Genomic DNA, 21162 nt, shown 5'->3' with positions numbered 1-21162 from the left:
CTTGTCGAAAAGGTAGTAATAACACCCTTGTACTTCATAGTAGGCAAGGGGGAACACATACACACAGTTTGGTAGGATGTTGCTCAGTTGGTTAAGTAGAACGTGTGGTGACCAAACGGTCTTGGGTTCAACTCCTATATTCCACACACTCATTTAGTAGAGGTATAGAAAAAGGGAGATTTGAACGCAGGTCAATGGATTAACAAAATAAGTGGCTTACCACGAGGATAGCCACTTCATTACCAAAAATGGAAAAAAAAATATAAGACATTTCCATGGGAGAGGAAATCTATTGCACATTTGAGAATACTATAGATTATTGCCAAAAAGCATGCCAATAAAGATGAATCCAAAAGAGAGAACATTTGTATCACTTTTTGCCCTAAAAAGATGGGCACATTCATCAATTCATGTTGCCAAAAAGCATGCCAATAAATATGACTTCAAAAAAAGAGAACATTTGTATCACTTTTTGCCCCAAAAAGATGGGCACATTTATCAGTTAATATAAATGTTCTTCAAAACTCACAGGATCCTCTAACCATCTCTAAAGCCTATGCCCTTACAAGCAATGCCACTACCACCGTAACCTATGATGAAAGGAAGTCTAAATGGTCAAATACAGTGGATCAAGAAGCATCCACACTTTCTCTGATGAATACTAATGGTAGCAACCGAAATTATGTATGAAACAAGTAATTCATATCCATTTCTGTCAAATGCATGTTTTGCTCTGCACCACCTTTCTCCCCAAAGGCAGAGGCCACCATCTGCCGTTTACGATCCTGTAACATCAGAAATTCAGTGCATATCGGTCAAGAAAGTCCATGGAAATTTGAACTTTTGTCTATCCCTTAAAATTTTGGCACTGTAAAGAATGATGCATCCATGAATCAACTAAGACCTGCAAAGCCAATATACGGTCCTCAATTGTATTTTTCACTGCAAACCGTGAGATGTGGACATCTTTAGTCTGGCCAATTCTATGCGCACGATCAATGGCCTGTTCCTCAACAGTTGGGTTCCACCAGACATCCAAGAGTAGGACGTGTGATGCCACAACCAGATTCAGACCCAAGCTTGCTGCTTTCAAGGACATAATCATTACAGAAACCTGAACATAGCAGACAACTTGCATTACGAGCAGCAAACCGAATTTATACATTTCTAACAAGAAACTCAGCTTACAAGCAGCCTGAACCAAGTTCAAAAACCCAGTTCATCTCACTATCAAACCTTGTGAGTACACACATCTGCTTCTAGTCTTGGTGAAAATTGTCTATGACTACCTACTCTTAACAGAGAGATATAGTTGACACTGCAAACGCATGCAAACTAAACAACCACCTTTATAACTCATTTCTTTAGCAAAAGTTTAAAGACCTCATCATACTAGTGAAAAGCTTAGAAGGCTGCCCAGCTAAAAGGGTAAAAGTTCCCATCAAGAAAGTTATTACCCATTTATTAAGCTATTAGCCTTGGAGTATCGGGATAGAGATGAATTGTCAATGAGGAATCCATTGCAATCTGTAAATCAAACTAGACAGCTCCACAGTGCATGTGCTCCCCACTCACAAACTGCTCTGAAGGCCAAACTTGCCAAGCTGCTAGAGGACTTCGAAAACAAGATTGAGAGAGTCTGCACCTTTGAGTGAATCTTATCTCTGAAAAAGCACAACATTGCCTTTTTTTCTCATTGTACAGATAATACGTCTAAGTCATTGTACAGATATTACCTTCTAAGTTTTTTTCTGCCATTGTACAGATACAACCTTCTAGACCTTCGTTGCATCTCCCAATACTGTCTTAGAACAAATCAAACCCCTCACCAAACATCTCCACTGCAAATTTGTATGTTAAATCATTTGTGGCAATCCCTAGCGTGGCACAACTAGAACTTCTGTTAAAAAGAGAGAAGCGAATGATCATAATTTTTGTTCCAGTGTGACCTCATGTTCGTGTGACCGTATTTTAGCATGCACTATCTCAATCTGTCATCTCCTGGTTGTGAGCTCCATCAGAGTCCGACGGAGACATGGCAGCTCTGACTATTTTTCTGCCCATTCTAGAGTCTACATTACAACACATAACACTTTCAATGAGTCCTTTTGCATGTTCACACTGGCTGATGGTTATTTCCAGCCTTTTGCATTTCTTTTTCAGCCTCAGGGTGTGTTCACACCTGATTTGAGGTGATCAGTTTTTTCTGGAGGCACCTGCATTTTTTTATTCATCTTATGCAGTTGGCCAGTTTTTTGACATGCTTAGATAGTAGTCAGCCAGTCTTTGGCATTTATGGCTATATATAGCCATCCTCCACTTGGCTGGGTCATTCATCTTTGCAGGTTTTCAGCACACTCCAACATTCGGGACTCTTCCTCCATCTTCCAGTGTTGCGATTTGTGATCAGCCTGATCCAGTGCCCTTATTGATGCCTTGGGTCGCCTGCAGGGACTAATCAGTCCACCTTGTATTCAGCATTCATTTAGGGTTCAATGCATATTATCACTTCCATTTTCTTCTCTCATTGCAATCTTTCTTTTCCCTTCTCTCTCCGTGTTCATGTTATTCTTCAGTTATGCCCTCGCACATTGTGTCATTGCCAAAAGAGAGGACTCCAATTTGAAATTCTACCACCAATTACTTTATGTTCCACATTTGGCCTTTAATCTCTTATTTGTTCATGGCTTGACACAGCTAGGTACATAGGTGGTCTTCACCCAAGATGCCATTGTTGTTGAGGATACTTCTACAAGCGATATGCTTTGGATAGGTACATAGGAGGATGGGATCTACAAGCTCATTACCCTTGCACTGTAGTCTTCCCACCAGCTTGGGCTACTTTTGGCATGCCCATTATGGGCACCTAAACTTTGACTCCATTCGATGGGCTTCTCGAAAGACGTTAGTGAAGGGGCTTCCACATTTTCCTTCCATCAACAATTTGTACCCTAGCTATATTTGGGGCAAGCACCACGAGCAACCTCATCCATAGGTTGCTTCATGGAGGAATTCTACTTTGCTTAAGTTGGTTTACACTAACTTGTGCTACAGACCTACGAGTACGATCTCTCTCACAAAGACCAAGTATCTAATGCTTATTGTTGAACATTCTAGCAAGTATGTTTGGCCCTATTTCTTCGAATACGAAACCGAGGCATATTTCAACTTCTACAACTGGAAGGCATTTGCTAAAAAGCAAAGAACTTTCAAAGTTCAAGGTATACAAGCCAACCCTAGCAGCGAGTTTTACTCTGAAATCTTTGGCAGGTTTTGCAAGAAGCACAGCATTTGGATAAAGTACTCCAATCCAAATACACCATCAAAGAATGGTGTGGTGGAGCACAATTGAGATGGCCCAATTGATGTTGAAGCATCATGGTCTACCCCATTCCCTTTGGAGTGAGGTAGTTTCTACAATGGTTCATATCCACAATAGGTCTCCAACATCGATTTTGAAGGATATGACTCCCTATAGGGCTTTCTTTGGTAAGAAGCCTTTTGTCTCTCACTTTCGCATCTTTGGGTGTGATGCATATATCCATGTGGACAATAAGAAAAGAGGCAAGCTCAATGTGAAGTCGAAGATATTCATCTTCATCGGTTATAGTATGACCATTGAAGGTTACAAGATATATGATGTCAAAAGATGACGTACCAGTGAGACAGTAGGGTTTGCGGGGAGGAACACGGAGTGAACTCGGCAAACATGGAGAAGAGAAGAGAAGAGAGAAGAAACTCTGATTAATGGAATAATGAAGTTCTGAATCGTGGAGTGAATGTGATATAAGGGAACAAGGGTGCCGTAGCACAAGGAAGATGATGAAGACAGCCACGAATCACAAACCGCTTTGTCCTCCTGAAGGGGTGTGAGGGCAGTGGAGAGGCTGGAGAGAAGAGGTGACGGACTGAATGAATCAGCCGTAAGGAATGAATGAGAGAGTGGCCTATAAATAGACATAGTCAGTCTAGGATGGCGCCCCTTTTTGGGGCTGCAAACCCTAAACGCAAAATGCAAAAACGCAAGCTGCGGGTGAAGTGTTTCTCAACATATAACCCAACAAAAAGAAAGAGGCAAGTCAAGATGAGGCTATGACTTAGGATATTCCCATTGATGGTAATTCTTCTATAAGTGGTTCTTCGTCATCGATTAACATCTCCTCCCCCATTGTCAACACCTCTCCTACCTTCCAAGTTACTTCTTGGAACCACTCCTTCGTCTTCGACTCCTCCCCCTCCCTTTCCTCCTGCTCCTCCACTATTGCCAACTCCTCCTTTATTGCGTATTCCTACCCCATCCCCTCATGTTTCTTTAAGGGATATTGGACCACTAAAGGGGCATACATCTTCTTCTGATAAAGAGGATGTACCTTTACCCAGTGAGGGGGAGTCCCTTATCCAAACAAATGCTTCACAAGTACAAGAGGCCTCTAAGCCTCATTCACAACAGGATCAGCCCATTACTGTTCCACAATGGTTTTGTCAACTTATGCATGATTCGGAGTTAGTCACTTTCCCAAGACACCAATGTGCCCACAAATCAGCCAAGCTACAAGCCAAGAAGGATAGTTCACTTTCCCAAGACACCAATGTGCCCACAAATCAGCCAAGCTACAAGCCAAGAAGGATAGTTCACTCTACATCTAGGATTCTCTAGGATTGTGAGCATGCTACTATTGAGAAGGCTCTTATAAAAGATGTTTAGTGATGTGCTATGCCAAAGGATCTTGATTCTATCAAGAAAAATCAAACTAGGGAGTTAGTTCCGGAAAGTGGAAGGTCATAGGTGTGAAGTGGGCCTATAAGACCAAATACCTAGCTAATGGCACCTTGGACAAGCACAAAGGTAGGCTGGTTGCCAAGTAATTTGTACAAAGGGAAAGCTTGGATTATTCGTTGAGAGAATTTGGCACTAATGGCCCATATGTCTACTATCTGAACTATCATGGCTCTTGCAGCCCATAATTGTTGCCTTGTTTTTCAAATGGATGTAAAGTCTAACTTTTAAAACAACATTCTTCAAGAGGAGATTTATGCTAATCAGCCTCTTGGTTTTCGTGTGCAAGGGGAAGGAGAATCATTTTTACATGTCACAAAAGGCCCTCTAAGGCATAAAGCAAGCTCCCAAGGCTTAGCTCACCTTCTTAAACGACGTTCTTGAGGAGATTCATGTTGATCAGCCTCTTGATTTTCATGTACAAGGGGAAGAAGAATCATGTTTACACGTTACGAAAGGCCCTCTAAGGCATAAAGCAAGCTCCCAAAGGTTAGCCCCAACTAATTGTGATCACTTCTTTCTACAAAGTGGCTTCCATCGACCAGACCATGATCCCAACCTTTTTCATACAATTGAGGATCATAGATGTGTTCTCATCATTCTTTATGTGGATGATCTAATCATTTCAAGAAGTGATACACAAGAGGCGGATCGGACTAGAGGAATTTTGTGACACAAGTTTGACATAAGTGATCTCAGGATTCTTCACTTCTTCCTAGGTCTTGTGTTTTATTACTTGACACAAGGCATCTTCATTTCACAACACAAGTACATCTTCCAGCTACTTCTAGAGTTTGATATGGTTGATTGTAAGTCTATTTATTGCCCTTGATATTTAGTCCCATTTTATTCGAGAGTGGATCGCAGATTCCGAGTTAAGGGTTGCCTACTGCCCTACGATGACAATGCAATGGATCTGTTCACGAAGCCTTGGTCACAATGTAAGAACATGAGAATGACAATACTTTGAACTTAACCAACTTAATTAGTTATCACTGTGAAAATTACAAGATAGAGGTGTCAGAGTGCAGTGAATGTAGAAGTGTATGGACAAGACTGAAAGACAATGAACACAAGAGAAAAGGGAGAGAAAAAAGAGACAGAAGAATGCAGAAATCTGCAGTCAATCAATGCTGAAATAAAGAGCATGGATGTACAAGGGGCTGTCGAAGTATCTCCTCAAGCTGATCTCTCTCACCAAAACATGAAAAGACAAGTGATGGAGGGCAGGCTGCCTAGTGACAATATATAGCACGAAACAATGCAATAAAATATATAGGGCGGACACCATAATTGCAGCCAACTACACGAAGACCAAGGTGATCAACAATCTCACACCTCCTTCCATGTGGCACAGCCCATGCCCATAATAAGTGCCCGTACACAACAAATGCTGAAAATGCCCAAATGACTAATAGGAAAATGCGTAACTCCACTCAAGAGAGCTGACTGCACCAATTGTAGCCTGAGAATGCTAGTCTGGAGAATGATTAATCTCTGGTAACGCCCCCTCTCAGATTTTGGGCACGGCATAAGGCTAAGTGATCTGGAGTGTTGTCGAAGAACAACCTAAGGAAGCACCTTTGAAAACAAATCAACCAAATTATCCTCTATCTTGCAGTACACCACATCAATAGTCTTCTCCAAGATCTTCTCTCGAATGAAATGGTATTGTATATCAATGTGCTTCAACCTAACATGAAACACAAGATTTCGTGCCAAAGCAATGCAATTCTCATTGTCGCAATCAAGAGTTGTAGGACCTATCTAAGGGCAACCAAGCTCTCCTAGTAACCGCCAAAGCCACGCTAACTTACATGAGGTAGAAGAAACCGCTCTACACTCCACATCTATGGAAGAAAGGCAATTGTGGGCTGCTTCTTACTACTCCGTAAGATAACACCTACACCCAAAGTAAAGTAATATCCTATTGTTGACCTCTATTGGTCAATATCTCCGACCCAATCTGAATCCATCTAGCTTGTAAGAACCAAAGCCGAATCTCCAATACCAATTGGATAATGAATACCAAGATCGGAGATCCCCCTCAGAAACTGCAAAATCCTCATAGCAGCCTTCCAATGAACCACCTTGGATTCGCTCATCAGTGCCACCAACAAACCTAAACGAAAGCACAAATCAACCCGAGTGTTAAGAAGCCAAATCAAGGACCCAATCAATTGCCTGTAGCGGGAAGCATCCGCCACATTGGTGAATCTACATGGGCCGTAGCCTTCCAGTTCTGATCCATAAGAGTAGAAATAGCCTCACATCCCTCCATCTCAAACGTGGCCAAAAGCTCCTACACATACTACTGCTGGGAGGTGAAAATCCCCCTCGAACTCTAATAAAACTCATGACCTAAAAAGAAATGGAGAAGGCCCATATCCATTATCTCAAACACCTTGTGTAGTGCCTCCTTCATCTGCTTGACCTTTTGGACATGGTCACCTGTCAAAATAAGATCATTCACATAAAGCACAAACAACGCATGCCCTCTAGCTAAAGTATGGACATATAACTAGGGATTGGAAGAGAAATGCCGATACCCCAACTTCCCTTGGAGGAACGAAAACTATCTTCTTGTTCCAAGCACATGGAGCCTATTTGAGGACGTAAAGGCCCTTCTTCAACCTGTACACCTGTCCATTTGATGAGGAAAAGCTAGAAGGCTGCTCAACATAGATCTCCTCCTTCAAATCACAATTACGGCAGACTTCACATCAAGCTAATAAACCGGCCATCTCCTATGGTTGGTTAAGGGAAGAGCAGCCCTAATGGCAGCCATCCGAGCTATAGGTGCAAAGGTGTCATGGAAATCCAACCTTGGCCATTGTGTGAAACCCTTTGCAACAAGCCACGCCTTGTGCTTATCCAAAGTGCCATCACTATGTATCCGGTCTTAAAGACCCATTTAACACCAATCACCTTCCTATGAACGGGCTTAGGCACAAGATCCCAAGTGCCATTCTGCTCAATAGCATCCAACTCTTACTCCATAGCCTTCTTCCAATGTGTTGACTGCAAAGTCTTCTTTATGGAGGTGGACTGCCTATCCTACATGGCACAAATCATCAAACAATAGTTAGTACAAACAAGCTCGATGGAATGTGCATGGTTCCTCTGAGAATGTCGTGGGCCACTGGCTGCCACTCCTCAAGGACTCCCTCAATCCTTGAATCATAGAGTGTATCAGGGACCCAACGAGGAGAGGCCGATACTCCCCTTGCCACTCTCCTACCAAAGTCTCTAGAAGATCCACCGGGGCTGACTCAATGGGTGAATCTGACGGTGAAGCAATCTTCTCCTCCATTGAGAGTGGAGCCTCAATAGGTGGGGGTACTGAAGCAAGTGCCCAATTGACAATTGGATCTCCAAGAACGGGATGCTCATAGCTCAACACCCCCCCTACGATTGGAAACTCCACGAACCAAACATCTCGACTCATGTACACCTCCCGAGAAGTGGGATCATAAACCTTGTACCCTTGGGACTGCAAGCTATATCCCATGAACACCTATTTCTGAGAAGCCAGCTCAAACTTATCCCTCTTCTTCTTCAGGATGTGAACAAATGAATCACACTTAAACATCCTGAAATGAGAGACATCCGGCTTTTGTCCAAAATAAGCCTCAAAAGGACCATATCAACCACAGTCGAGGTAGGGGATCGATTAAGGATATGGATAGCAGTAGCCACTACTTTGGCCCATAGACACAAATGTCTGCCAATGCTCTATCGTAGTCCATGCCATCTCAATCACGCTGATTCTTCCGCTCCAACATGCCATTCTCAATAGGGGTATTCATGTTGGCAAACTCCTAGTAAATGCCACGATCTACATAAAAAAGAGTTAGCTCTTGGGAGACAAACTCCCCTCCCTTGTCGAAACGTAGGGTCTTGATTTTCTTGCTAGACCTGTTCTCTTCAAAGATCAACCAATCCTTAAAATGTGAGAATGCTTCAAACTTTAATGCCAATAAATACACCTACGTCATCCTACTAAAATCATCAACAATGAGCACAAAATACAAACTCCCCTTAAGAAACTACATCCGTATGGGTCCACAAAAGTCTGTTGAAATAAGCTCCAACAACTCCTTAGCCCGTCGTATACCCTTGTTGGGAATAGCATCTCTATGCTCCTTGCCACAAATACAAGATACACATGAAAAATTGGCTAACCCCAATATCTGGTAAACCATGTACCATCTAACCACGAGCTGCCTTCCGAAGGTTCTCATAGTTGAGGTGGCCAAACCAAGCATGCCAAATCTCAGTCCGAGTTTGTGAAGAAAGAAGAAGAGAAAAAAATGCATAAGAAGACCGTATCTTTAAAACTCCATTCTCCTTATTAACTGCACAAAGAACCTTTCGATATACACCATCAAGAAATAGACTGCCCGATCAAAGCCTTCGACTTAGGACCGTCCTAACCTTTGAGTTGTTCCTCTCGGTCCAAGACCGTAGGAACCAACTTCTCCCACTTAAGGGTCTCTGTCCACCCTGAAGCAATCAAGGCAGAGTAGAATGCACTAAATCGGAGCAGTAATAACTGAGAGAAAGTTTATCGCCGTCTTCTCCAAGGCAATCACCTTCCCTACATTCTGGACCTGCATCTACAATTGTTGAAGCTTATTGACATGCTCCCAGATGGAAGAAGACTTGTTAGGATCAAAAAGTCCTCATCTGAATCTCCAGTGACACCCGCCTCATCATGGTCATCCAATTGTACATTTGATCTAGCTCTAGCTATATCTCCCAAGCCACGGTCAAGTGCTCAATGTGAGCAATGACGACTAGAGTGTAAGAGATAAAGAGAAAAGAACGGATGCGAGCATTCAATTTGTCCCAATGTGCATATACCTTCATTAACTTGACTTTCTCATATGCAAAAAACTTGGAACATAGTTCCATTCGTACTACATATGGACTAGTTCATTCCGTACGGTTCGTACCATACCGTATAGTACATATCCATACCAATTCGTACCAAAAAACAAGCTATTTTTTGCCTATGAAGACTAGACCACACAATATCTTTTAACTCCTAAGCCTTATGTTTCTTATCAGAATTTCAAGCCTCTCTCACTCTCTCTCTTTCCCACAACTTCCAAGATGAGAATGCAATTCCAAGAGCATCCCTCCCCCCCCCCCTTCTCTCTCTCTCTCTCACACAAAAAAGAATAAAGAGCCTCTTTATCCATCCACCCTACACTTTGCTTTGTTATATGATGTATTACATATACACTACCATCTGTCTTCTAGTAGCGTGTTGCGCATGTTGTGCATGAGGTTTTACCTTGTTACCCTCGTGTATTCATCCTATTAACTCAAGTGACATTGCTATTTTAGCTCTAAACATGTGTTCTATTATCTATAAACCAAAATAACTAAGTTTTTGTTTTCTTTTTCGTACTAATATCATACTCTACCTTATAAAATCATAAGATACCAATTAGTACCATATTTTATCGTACCGTACCGTATTGTACCTTTCGTACATAACAACCTTGGCTTGGAGGCATCACAGGCTATAGTATGGTCTATAGTCTCGGTCACAGACTCTACCAAATCATAAGACTCTAGCATAGCAAGTATTATTACGTGCCAAATGCAGTGATTCTCCCCATTAAGCTTTTGATTGGAAAAAAGAACCAGTGACACACGAACCTTATAGTCTATAATAGCCTGAAACTCCGCATCAATTTTGGTCGACATTGTAAATGGAATGACCTACATGAAAACAAGGACAGTCTCCCTCTGACTCCACGCACAGTGCCAACGCCTATTAGGGCTTTCTCCACTCGTCCTCAAAGAGTTTCACCTGTCGAAGGCAATAAGAATTCAAAATCTGCTCCAAAAGGCTGAAAACGTAGACTTTTTTCCTTCATCAACAGCAAGAACCTACAAAAAATAGCAACTTCGCTCCTCCATGCTTCACCTGTCCACTTGAGCCTCTGTAGGCTGTAAACACAAGCTTTTGTTGCAAAGAATCCTCCTAATCATGTCTGTCCATGATTAATCAACCCTTCTATACTTCTATGATACCATGTTAGAGTGCAACGAATGGAGACACGTATGGACAAGACTAAAAGACAATGAATACAAGAGAAGAGGGAGAGAGAAAAAAGACAGAAGAACACAGAAATCTGCAATCAATGAATGCTGAAATGAAGAGGGCAGATGTACGAGGGGTTGTTGAAGTATCTCCTCAAGCCGGTCTCTCTCACCAACACCAAAAAAGACAAGTGATGGAGGGTAGGCTGCCTAGTGGCCATATATAGCACAAAACAATGCAATAAAATATAAAGGGCAGCCAGCAAAACTGGCCGACCAGCAGGCAGCCACCATAAATGCAACCAATTGCTGCAAGAAAACCAAGGTGTTCAGCAATCACACACCTAGCTACCATCTCGCACTGCCCCTGATTGTAATAAGGTGCCCATACATAGTGACTGCTGAAAATGCCCAAATAACTGACAAGAAAATACGTAACTCCACCCGAGAGAACTAACTACACCAACTGTAACCTAAGAATGCTAATCTAGGGGATGACTAATCTCTAACAAAAGAGAGAGAGAGAGAGAGAGAAGAGAGTCAACACCATGTTGAGAGGGGCACCAACCCCTCCCCCTTTACAAGATTTTATCGAAAAAAACCATTGGCACCAAGTGCCTAAACCAAATACAATGGGATGATTTGCTGCAATTCTAAAAATTAGGATTTCTTTTTGTATACTCCAAGTAGCAAGCTGATTTTCTTCGTTAATGCTTGGATTTGATCAAGATAAGTAGAAAGAGCTTCTTGAATGAATGCTAGATAAGCATATACAAAGAACACGACTGAAATTTCAGTATTAGATCCTGCTGGAAATGAAGAGAGAGACCTCCAATATAAAAATGTGGGGATTGGATGCTCAAAAGTGAAAAGCAAAGGTTACAAATGACAAGTATTTGCTGAAAATGACAAGCATTCAGCAAAATGACAAGTATAGAAATGCTTCTCTCTTCAAAATAACACATGTCCTATTCCAGATGTCACATGCCACATTTCTACAAAAAGAAGCTTCTAAACACTCTACTCTAAAAATCTCTCAAGTGGTTAAGAATTTGAGATACTTGCTAAGGACAAAATTGTTTCTTGAAAAATTCAGCAACCTTTTACACAAACAAAACTTTCATTTAAAGAACTTCCAAAAATAGCAATCTTCTAAATTTTAGGAGTCACCAAAGTTGAATTTAAAAAAGATTAATCGTAACATAAGATCTCATTGCGACTCTCTTAGCCAACCTTCAGAGAAATGGATTTGATTCATCAGCCAAAATTGATTTTCATGGTTTATTTATTTTATCATGAGTATCTGGTTTCGCTATCTAAAACCACTCATTATGCGGCCTTCAAGTCAATGTGACCGCCCCAAATCAAAAAATTCTTAGTTATCTAGGCTTTCTAGTCAATCTAACTGCCCGACTAAACTTTTTGATTCCTCTTAAACATCTCGTCAATGATGATCCAAATATAATTACAGGGCATTTGGGCCATCGGCCACCCTTGTATGAAACGATAAACATTTAGACGAAATTTTAAAATACTCAAATAATATACTAATCGCCTTTCAAGCTATATGAGCATCAAATTAATTTGAATCATTGAGCCAATACATCTTAATAAAGGTTGGTTACACAAAAGCTTCCATGTTTCATCCCATGAGATTAATTAATGTAAAAACTAAGATAGTAATATCATTGGAGTATACAAGAGCTCCTGGCTCTCTTAACATCAATAAGATCCATCACAGGGTTATGTTGGAGGATATAGACTCCTCTATGATAGAGTTTAATGAAGTAGATCCACTCAAAAAGTTTAGATGTGGTGAGCAATATAGATTGGATCCTCCGACAATCTCACGAATACCATTTGACTAGAGGGGGAGTCCTCCTACCTCTGCACAAATTTATGGCTCTATCTATAATAACCTCAAAGTGTCCTCTATTGGGTGGAGCCATATTAGCTATCTTTGGTCAAGACATATCCTAAAGTGATGCAATGGACTAAATATTCCCCAGTGACCTTGTATCTCATAGTAGGCAAGGCATCTGCATATGAAATGCTCCTCTCTCTCCACCTCTTGGACCTAGCATCTCAAATATAGTATGTCCTCCTGTACCTCTCTAAAATATCTTCCTAACTTAACTTGAAATTGGTGTAAGGAGATGCAGGTCTCACCAATGGTATATCTCATGTTGAATGAGTTAGAACATATGTATGTCCGTGTATATTGGCCTAATAAGGAAGCCATCATCAGAAATATTAAGATGATCCTTGCAAAAGGTCATCTATGTGAGAACTATTGCTACTGGTTATGTTACATGGTTGATGTTGATGGGAGATATGAGTTGCATATTGACTATAATCTCATCCCACAACAAACTTCTTTTGGCCATGTATGAACATGCTAGATTGCACATGCTGCTTTGAAGTTGTATAATAGAAAACTGGCCAACAAAGTCAAAAAGAACTATTTTAGTTTCTCAATGGTTTATGACAAAAAAGTCAAAAAGAACTCTTTTATTTTCTCAATGGTTTATTACAAAAAACTCAAAAAGAACTCTTTTATTTTCGTGATGGTTTATTACAAATAAGTCTCAAAAAAAAGGTTGATGCAAGAATATGAGCACTGCCATATCATACCTGGGGCAAGGTCTTGAAGTCTGAAAGGGCACGCTCACGCGATTGAGTTGACATGCTACCATCAAGTCTCCGATAACAAAAACCTTCTTTTTGAAGAGCAATTTCCAGTAAGTCCAACATACTCGTCCATTGTGAAAACACAATAGCCTTTTCGGTAAACCAGTCTTTAGGAACTAAGTTGCAGTCATTTAAAGGAGTTTCAGCTGCACTCCTGCTGTCCAAATCACCAAGGCTTGAATCTTTCAACCGTGGAAGAACATTCAAGGCTTCAATTACAGCCTTGATTTTTGAAGAAAATTCTATTGTTGTGCTCTTCAAGGCAGGGTTTGAGGGCATAGTGCTGAAATCCAAACCATCTGAAGACTTCAACATAGACTTTGAGAAGACTTCAGAAGGCTTCAACAAAGCAGTGCAATCAGGATTTGGACAAATCACAAAATCATCACCCCCCATTCTATCTGAAATGCATTGCCTGCAGAAGACATGACTGCACATAGTAATAACTGCATCTTCTGGAATATCCTGTTAAAATCAACAACCTAGAGCAATGAATGGTTTGATACCACGACATAGGCCATTTCCATTTTTTAGCACATCCAAGAAATTATGATAATACACTGGTCCTACTACATTAGTGAACTCATGTTCACTAAATTATTTGAACTCTCAATTGTGTACTACATTATTTCCAAATCAAAAAATGTGTACTACATTGTTTCATAGTAGATCATTTCTAGCTCTCAAAACATGTTTCTAACTCCCAAATATGTACTTTAGCTCTCAAATCTGTATTTAAAGAAGATTATAGAGCATGCCTAACAGGCTACCAGCAGTTAAACAACCATTCTATCATCCATGCCTTATCAGTCCCCAGCACATTGCAGAAGTTTCCACAAGCATCTGCTCTCTGCACAATATCTTTGGTTTTCAATGTAAAGCAACGTTCATCTATATGCATGGACTCGCAAGTTATACAAGAACATCCAAAGAACACTAACAATCAGCCTGGTGAACTAGCTTAAGGACCAGAATTCTTTTCAAGCCATTTCAAATCAGTCACGAGAATCTCATTAGTAATCTGTACTATTGATCAAAAGATTGTGTACCAAACAATAAGAGCATTAAGTTCAGTTTTCTCCCCTTTCCATGCTTACATGTCAAATGTCTCCTTTTCTTCTTAGTCCTTTCATGTGCATACAAAGGCAGTTAAGCTGCTGCTTCTCCAGTGGTTTCTTCTTATTCTTAATCGGCTTAAGCTTTCTTTTTAACTGTGAAGTGTATTGTAATGATGCCTTCTACTAATTTCAAAGCCTTAATCCGAAGTTAAAATTGATATTTGAATTACACCATTACACCTTCTGAGGCCCTTACATAAGGCATGACCCATCCACCAAGCTTGGAAATAGCTCCTTACCTTCTATAGTGCCCGCATTGCACCATCTCCAACTTATGAAAGCTTAACTGTGCTCATGAGAAAGTCATATTTTTCTTCTCCTAATAGGCCCTGTACAATTTCTTCTTCTGAATAGGCCAACATCAGATTCACTTTGTCAGTTGAACTTCATCCTCACTCCCAAGTGTCACCACATCTTCTCCACTAGCTAGCTAGCTCGCTCTCTCTCTCTCTCTCTTTCTTTTTTCCTCCCTCTCTCTCTCTAGCAAATCCTCCACATCCAGCCCCATTGTCATGCCTAATTACTTCAGTTAGTTGTCCAAAAAAATTGAAAAGTGTAGCATGGCTCAATGTGACAATCATGTGCCATCTATCTTCTCACCTAACTAAGATAGTCAAAGTGTCACACGATGCCTCTACTGCTAGTCTCAATCTTTAACAATAGTGTAGGTGTTAAAGCATTCCTCAAAAAGAAACCTTTTGGTACTACTTTGAATATAATCCGATCTTTGAAAGAGGCCTTTCCCCAAGCTATGAATCCATATAACACTTTGTCAATTATCAACATTTTCTGGTGTAAACCCTCATTCTACTTATAGGTTGAAGTCAAGTCTATCCTACTTACATTCCTCTAACATCTCTGCTACAAACTGCCTTTGTACTTGCTTTTTGCAATCCACAATCCTAATTTTAATCTTAGACTTGTTCATTGTCACTTGTGATGCCCTACAAAAACTTCCCAAGAGCTTATAATTTTTGCAACCCCTTCTCCATCCTTGAAAGTAGCAATACAGCATCACGTAGAGTGATCACTTGGCATTTGTATCCCCCATCAATCTCCAAGCTCATCAGCCAATAGTTTGTAAACTGTTGATGATTATGGGCATCCTTGTGTGACATCAATGTTACTTTTCACTTTTTCAGGGCCATCAATTCTACTATTAATCTCAGTCACAAAATAGTTACACTTTTAAGGTTTTAAATAAAAATTCATTAAAATTTTGTCAAAACTCAGAAAAATTTGTCAAAAGATTGGAAAAGATATTATCATTTTAAAAAGCACTGACCTTGACTCTCAGGACCAGATTTGGAGCAGAATATTATATTCATTTAACTTCATACAATAGACCTAGTATATCATTACTAATTTGCTGAACATGTACAGTGTACAATATATTATTATTCATTCTGATTGATAAAAATACGTATTGGTAATTGGAAAAATCAAAAATAGCACTTACATCACAAATGTTGCATGTGTGAAAGTTGCCCTCAAGGATAGATAAAAAAGAGTTCCTCATATCACTTGAAAGATTGCATTTCGTTTTGCTGGGTTCTCGTGAACACCTCAAAAGGAGGCCTTGCGCCAGGAGAGGATGGTTACATGCTTGCCGGAGTCGTAAAAGCATTGATAAAATGTTCACGTAATTTTTCTGGACACTCCCAGTTGCAGCATATTTCTACATACAGAAACACGTTGTCAAGGTCCTTGCTTTCAGAAATCAAGAATTGCAAAATACATTGAGGAGAACTTCACCAGTGCAACTCTGTATTGAGCTCCAAGGGACTTCTGAAGGTTAATATCACAAATGCATAGAAGTAGTTAACAATCAAAAGCTTGAAATTGTACTGCATACACTTGCACCAATTCAGGTAGGATGTAAACATTGTAAACTTCAATTTTATTAGTGATAAAGGTTATATCTAACAGTAACTCTACTGTCAAGACTCTTCAAAATTTTGAGGACTCCCAAATTCTTTGTGAAACTGCTGAACATTGTCCTCGGGCAGCCAAAACAGAATGATGGCAGGCTTGCAACACCACAAAAATGCTGGTGATCATGGCAGCCACAAGGAGCAGGCTGACTGAGGGGAAGAACACTGTCATTGGATGCAGAAAGCTGACGTGACATGCTGACTTCTGGCCCTGCAGATATGGGCAAAGGATGAGATGAAGTTGTCACATGAGCGGTGATAAAGGATGAACCTCTCACAACCCGAAGAGACAAAGGAAACGGAGTGCCGGTAACGATGTAGGAATTTGCTAAATATCTTAATTCAACGAGAATACTTGACAAAAAACACCAGCAAACCAATCAAACAACAACAACACCTCATGTAGCTTCAAAAACAGGTAGCAATAGAGTATGCTTTTCCACGATAACAAACTGAAAGTCTTGAGTTTGAATTTTTTAGTTCACTCTATAAAGGTTTTTGCAATTTCAAAATTGATCTCCTACCTCCACCAACGACAAAACCTTGAAATTTCCAAATTCGACTTTGAAACAAACTCCACCTCTTCAACAGATCCAAAGCCAACCTTCTCCAACTTTTTTTTCAAAGTCCTCTCCACTCTTAGTGAATTTTCACAAGGCAAAGAGAAGAGGCACCAACTCATGCACTTCCACAGCTGACAATCGCTGGTACAGCAGGGCAGAAGGGGCTGACAATGGCAGCAGGAGAGGGAACGTTGAAACACAGCAGCAGACAAACTTGGGCAACAAGGCTGATGCCAGGGTTGTAGCTATGGTGAGCAAAGTTGTCAGCACTTGAAGCAGAAAGAGATGATGATGGCAAATGAGCAATGGCAGCAAAGAGGATAGGATGGATAGGACGCTTGACACTGAAGAGTGAGAATGAGTGAAGAAAGTGGCAATGTGCAATAATTCATTTATAAAACTTCCTAAGCTAGTTGTCCTTGTCAAGACAAGTGATGGGATGGTATGTGCTCATACCATATCAGAGAGACAATGGGGTTCGCGGGGAGAAACACAAAGTGTACAGCAAACACTCAAAGAAAAAAAACTCAGAAACTCAAAAGAAGAGTGAAGAAGATGGTCAGTGATGAATCACTAAATCATGCTGAATGAATCAAGCTGATACAATGGAGCAAAAGCTCAAAGACGACTGCACTATCCTAGCTGATCAAGCAGTAGTATCTATAGGGAACCTGCACTATGAAGGGAGTAAAACATGGTCCTCTAGGCAGTAGGATATTGAAGGTAATGCTAAATGGTGAAGGAAAGGACAGCCAGCGGTAGAGGGAGCGAAACACAATCCTTAGGGGCCGTCGAAGTCAGGGAAGATCACCGGCAACAATAGCGAACTCGGAAGAGTGTTGATCAACAGGGCGGCCTACTAGATGTTGAAATGCAACCACAGAAGCGGCAGACTGCAAAATGAAGCCAGCAAAGGGTAGCAACTGCCTTTCGGAGCCATCTTCGATACTAGGGAGGGTCCAAACTACAAAACACAGCCTTTGAGGTGTGAGAACAGAGGATCAAGGTACAGCAGAGATTCAGTAGACAGTGTGAGAGTGAGAGACAGAGTTGAAGCACGACACCCAAGAGAATCGACTGAATGAGTGTAATCTGAAAGTACAAAGTACAACCCTTAAACCTTAGGGTTGTAGGGGGGTGTTCATACCCGACACACACTAAGTGCCCAAATGTGTGTAACATAAGCACATAAGTACATACGACAATAAGACCATAAGGCTGGGGGAAAAAACCTCTCCTACCGAGAGTAAAAAGTGCCCCAGTGTCCTACTGATCACCGACACTCCCATATGAGCGTAGGCGTAAGTAAGGCGTGAGTCAAATACCCAACAAACCCCCCTGGAGTGAAGAGTGATCAAGAGTACAAGGATCATCCGCCACCAAAGGATATCAAATTTAAAGCATCGTGAAATGCTTCAAATTTGTCACGAGGAAGAGCTTTGGTGAAGATGTCTGCCACATTACTGGTGGTAGGACAATAGACATGGCTGATATCACCTGCATGTAGCCTCTCTCTGACAAAGTGATAGTGAATCTCAATGTGTTTCGTGCGAGCATGAAACACTGGGTTCCGTGCCACTGCAATGGCACTCTGACTGTCAGTGAACAATGGAGTAGGCTCAGTAACAAATACATCCAAATCAGCTAGCAAGCGTCTAAGCCATACGCATTCAACTGTGGTAGTGAAAGCTGCCTTGTATTCAACTTCACATGACGATGTGGCAAGAGTGGATTGTTTCTTGCTAAGCCAAGAAATGCAAGAAGTGCCAAGAAAGAAACAATTGCCACTAGTAGAGTGACGTGTATCATAATCACCAGCCCAATCAGAATCACTGTAAGCATGTAAATGCAGTGGTCCCTCCTTGGCATAAAGCAACCCAAGAGAACGAGTACCCTGCAAGTAGCGAAAAACACGCTTGATAGCTTGCCAATGTGACATACGTGGCTGATGCATATACCTGCTCAAAGCTGAAACTGCAAACTGTATGTCCGGCCTAGTATTGCATAGATAGATAAGACATCCAACTGCAGGAGCATATGTATGTATATCAAACAAATCACTGTCATCATGTAATGACAGTTTCAGTCCAGGTTCCATGGGAGTACTAACTGGCTTGTAATCCTGTAAGCCAAATTTCTCAAGAAGCTGCCCAATATACCTTGACTGTGATAACCCAATACCTCGAGCAGTATGTATGAACTAGATGCCCAAGTAGTAATGCAAAACTCCCAAGTCAGACATGTCAAAAGTTTGCTGCAAATTTTGTTTGAATGCTGAAATCTGATCAGCATGTGTTCCAGTGAGCAAAAGGTCATCAACATAAAGACATAAAATCAGCATAGATCCCCCTTCGTTACATACGTAAAGGGTAGACTCAGATGAGCTGTTTAGAAACCCCTGACCAAGCAAGAAAGCATCTATTTTTTCATACCAAGCTCTAGGAGCTTATTTCAAACCATATAGTGCCTTTTTAAGCTTGCATACCAAATGTTTTGAGCCTTCAACTGCAAAACCAATGGGCTGCTGTACATAAACTTCCTCCTGAAGTTCCCCATGTAAAAATGCAGTCTTGATATCTAGCTGATGTACTGTCCAACCATAATGTGCAGCCAAAGCAATCATAGACCTGATGGTCGTCATACGGGAAGTAGGAGCAAATGTCTCCTCATAATCAATGCCCTTTTTCTGTGCGTAGCCTTTAGCTACCAGCCGTGCCTTGTATTTATCAATGGATCCATCTGCTTTTCTTTTCAATTTGTAGACCCATTTCGTTCCAATGGCTTTCTTCCCAAATGGCAAGGACACCAAATCCCAAGTTTGATTCTTAGTAATAGAATCTAATTCAGCTTGCATGGCTGCCATCCAATGCACACTGTGTTGTGCATCCTCATAACATTCAGGCTCTTCATTATCAAAAGTACTTGCTGCCATAATAAACTCCATGGTATGTGCTGAATCATGCAAGCGAGTTTGCCGTCTAGTACGACCAGCCATGGGTGCATCCAAAGGACTATCTTGCATAGTCTGCAAATACCATCTAGGTAGCTGTCTAGCATCCTAGCTGTGTGCAAGCTCTTGCTGAATTTCTGTTTCAGCATGATGCTGAATATTCCGATCAGCCAATGGCTGAATTTCTGCACTTTCCATAGGAGCAGCTGACTGAACATTAGGTTCATTTTGTGAACCTCCAGCTGAATCACCAAAAGTAATGGGCAGCAGCCCTTCAAAAACATCACGGGCAGCCTGATATGTGTCCAAACCAGCCAAGGATAATTCTGATTTTTCATCAAAAACAACATCCCTGCTAACAAAAACCTTCTTCGTAACGGGATCATAGAGTCTGTAGCCTTTGCTCTCATTGCTATATCCCATAAAAATGCACTTAACAGCCTTGTTGTCCAATTTTCTTCTAAGTACCTGTGGAATATGGGCATAGGCAAGACACCCAAAGGTACGAAAGTGACCAATAGAAGGTTTACGGCTGTTCCAAGCCTCAAATGGTGTGATGGTCTTCAAGGCTTTGATAGGGCATCTGTTCAAAATATGGCAAGCACACATGACTGCTTCCATCCAAAAACTATGAGGCAAGCTCTTTGCCTTCAGCATACATCTGGCCATCTCCATGAGTGACCGATTTTTCCTCTCTGCTACCCCATTCTGCTGTGGAGTATAAGCTGTAGTATACTGATGTACTATGCCCTTCTGCTGCAAAAAAGAATTCAGCATAGAGGACATGTATTCCCCCCCTCGGTCCGAACGGAGAGTCTTAATGTGGCATCCAGATTGGTTTTCAATAAAGTGCACTGAAAGCCAAAAATGCATCATACACTTCTGACTTCTTTTTCAAACAATAGACCCAGCAAAAACGTGTGAAGTCATCAATGAATGTCACAAAATAATAACCACCACCCAATGACATGGTCTGCATAGGCCCACAAACATCTGAATGCACCAACTGCAATCTGGTTGTTGCCCTGAAAGCAACATCACGAGGAAATGAGAACCGATGCATTTTCCC

General features: G+C 41.1%; 1 protein-coding gene across 3 annotated transcripts in view; it reads right to left on the bottom strand.

The window, feature by feature from the left end:
• Positions 1-361: 361 nt before the first annotated feature.
• Positions 362-21162, bottom strand: part of LOC148024859 (helicase-like transcription factor CHR28) — a 93229-nt gene continuing 72428 nt past the window's right edge. Inside the window, exons 7-10 of one of the 3 annotated variants that reach the window (XM_087694528.1) lie at positions 16106-16324; positions 13472-13993; positions 905-1114; positions 362-785 (exon numbers count right to left, since the gene is read on the bottom strand). In XM_087694528.1, coding sequence (XP_087550654.1) covers positions 681-785; positions 905-1114; positions 13472-13993; positions 16106-16324 — 1056 coding nt within the window. In that variant the 3' untranslated portion in view covers positions 362-680. Of the gene's footprint in view, positions 786-904; positions 1115-12506; positions 13276-13471; positions 13994-16105; positions 16325-21162 lie in introns of those variants that run through there. The other 2 variants (XM_087694527.1, XM_087694529.1) reach the window with 2 other exon arrangements.

This window comes from Lygodium microphyllum, chromosome 15, assembly GCF_053477565.2.
Source record: "Lygodium microphyllum isolate KBCC chromosome 15, Lygodium_microphyllum_v1.1.10, whole genome shotgun sequence".
In the NCBI taxonomy this organism is placed as follows: Eukaryota; Viridiplantae; Streptophyta; class Polypodiopsida; order Schizaeales; family Lygodiaceae; genus Lygodium; species Lygodium microphyllum.
Note: the sequence above shows the minus strand (reverse complement) of the source record. Positions and strands in the feature narration are given on the sequence as shown.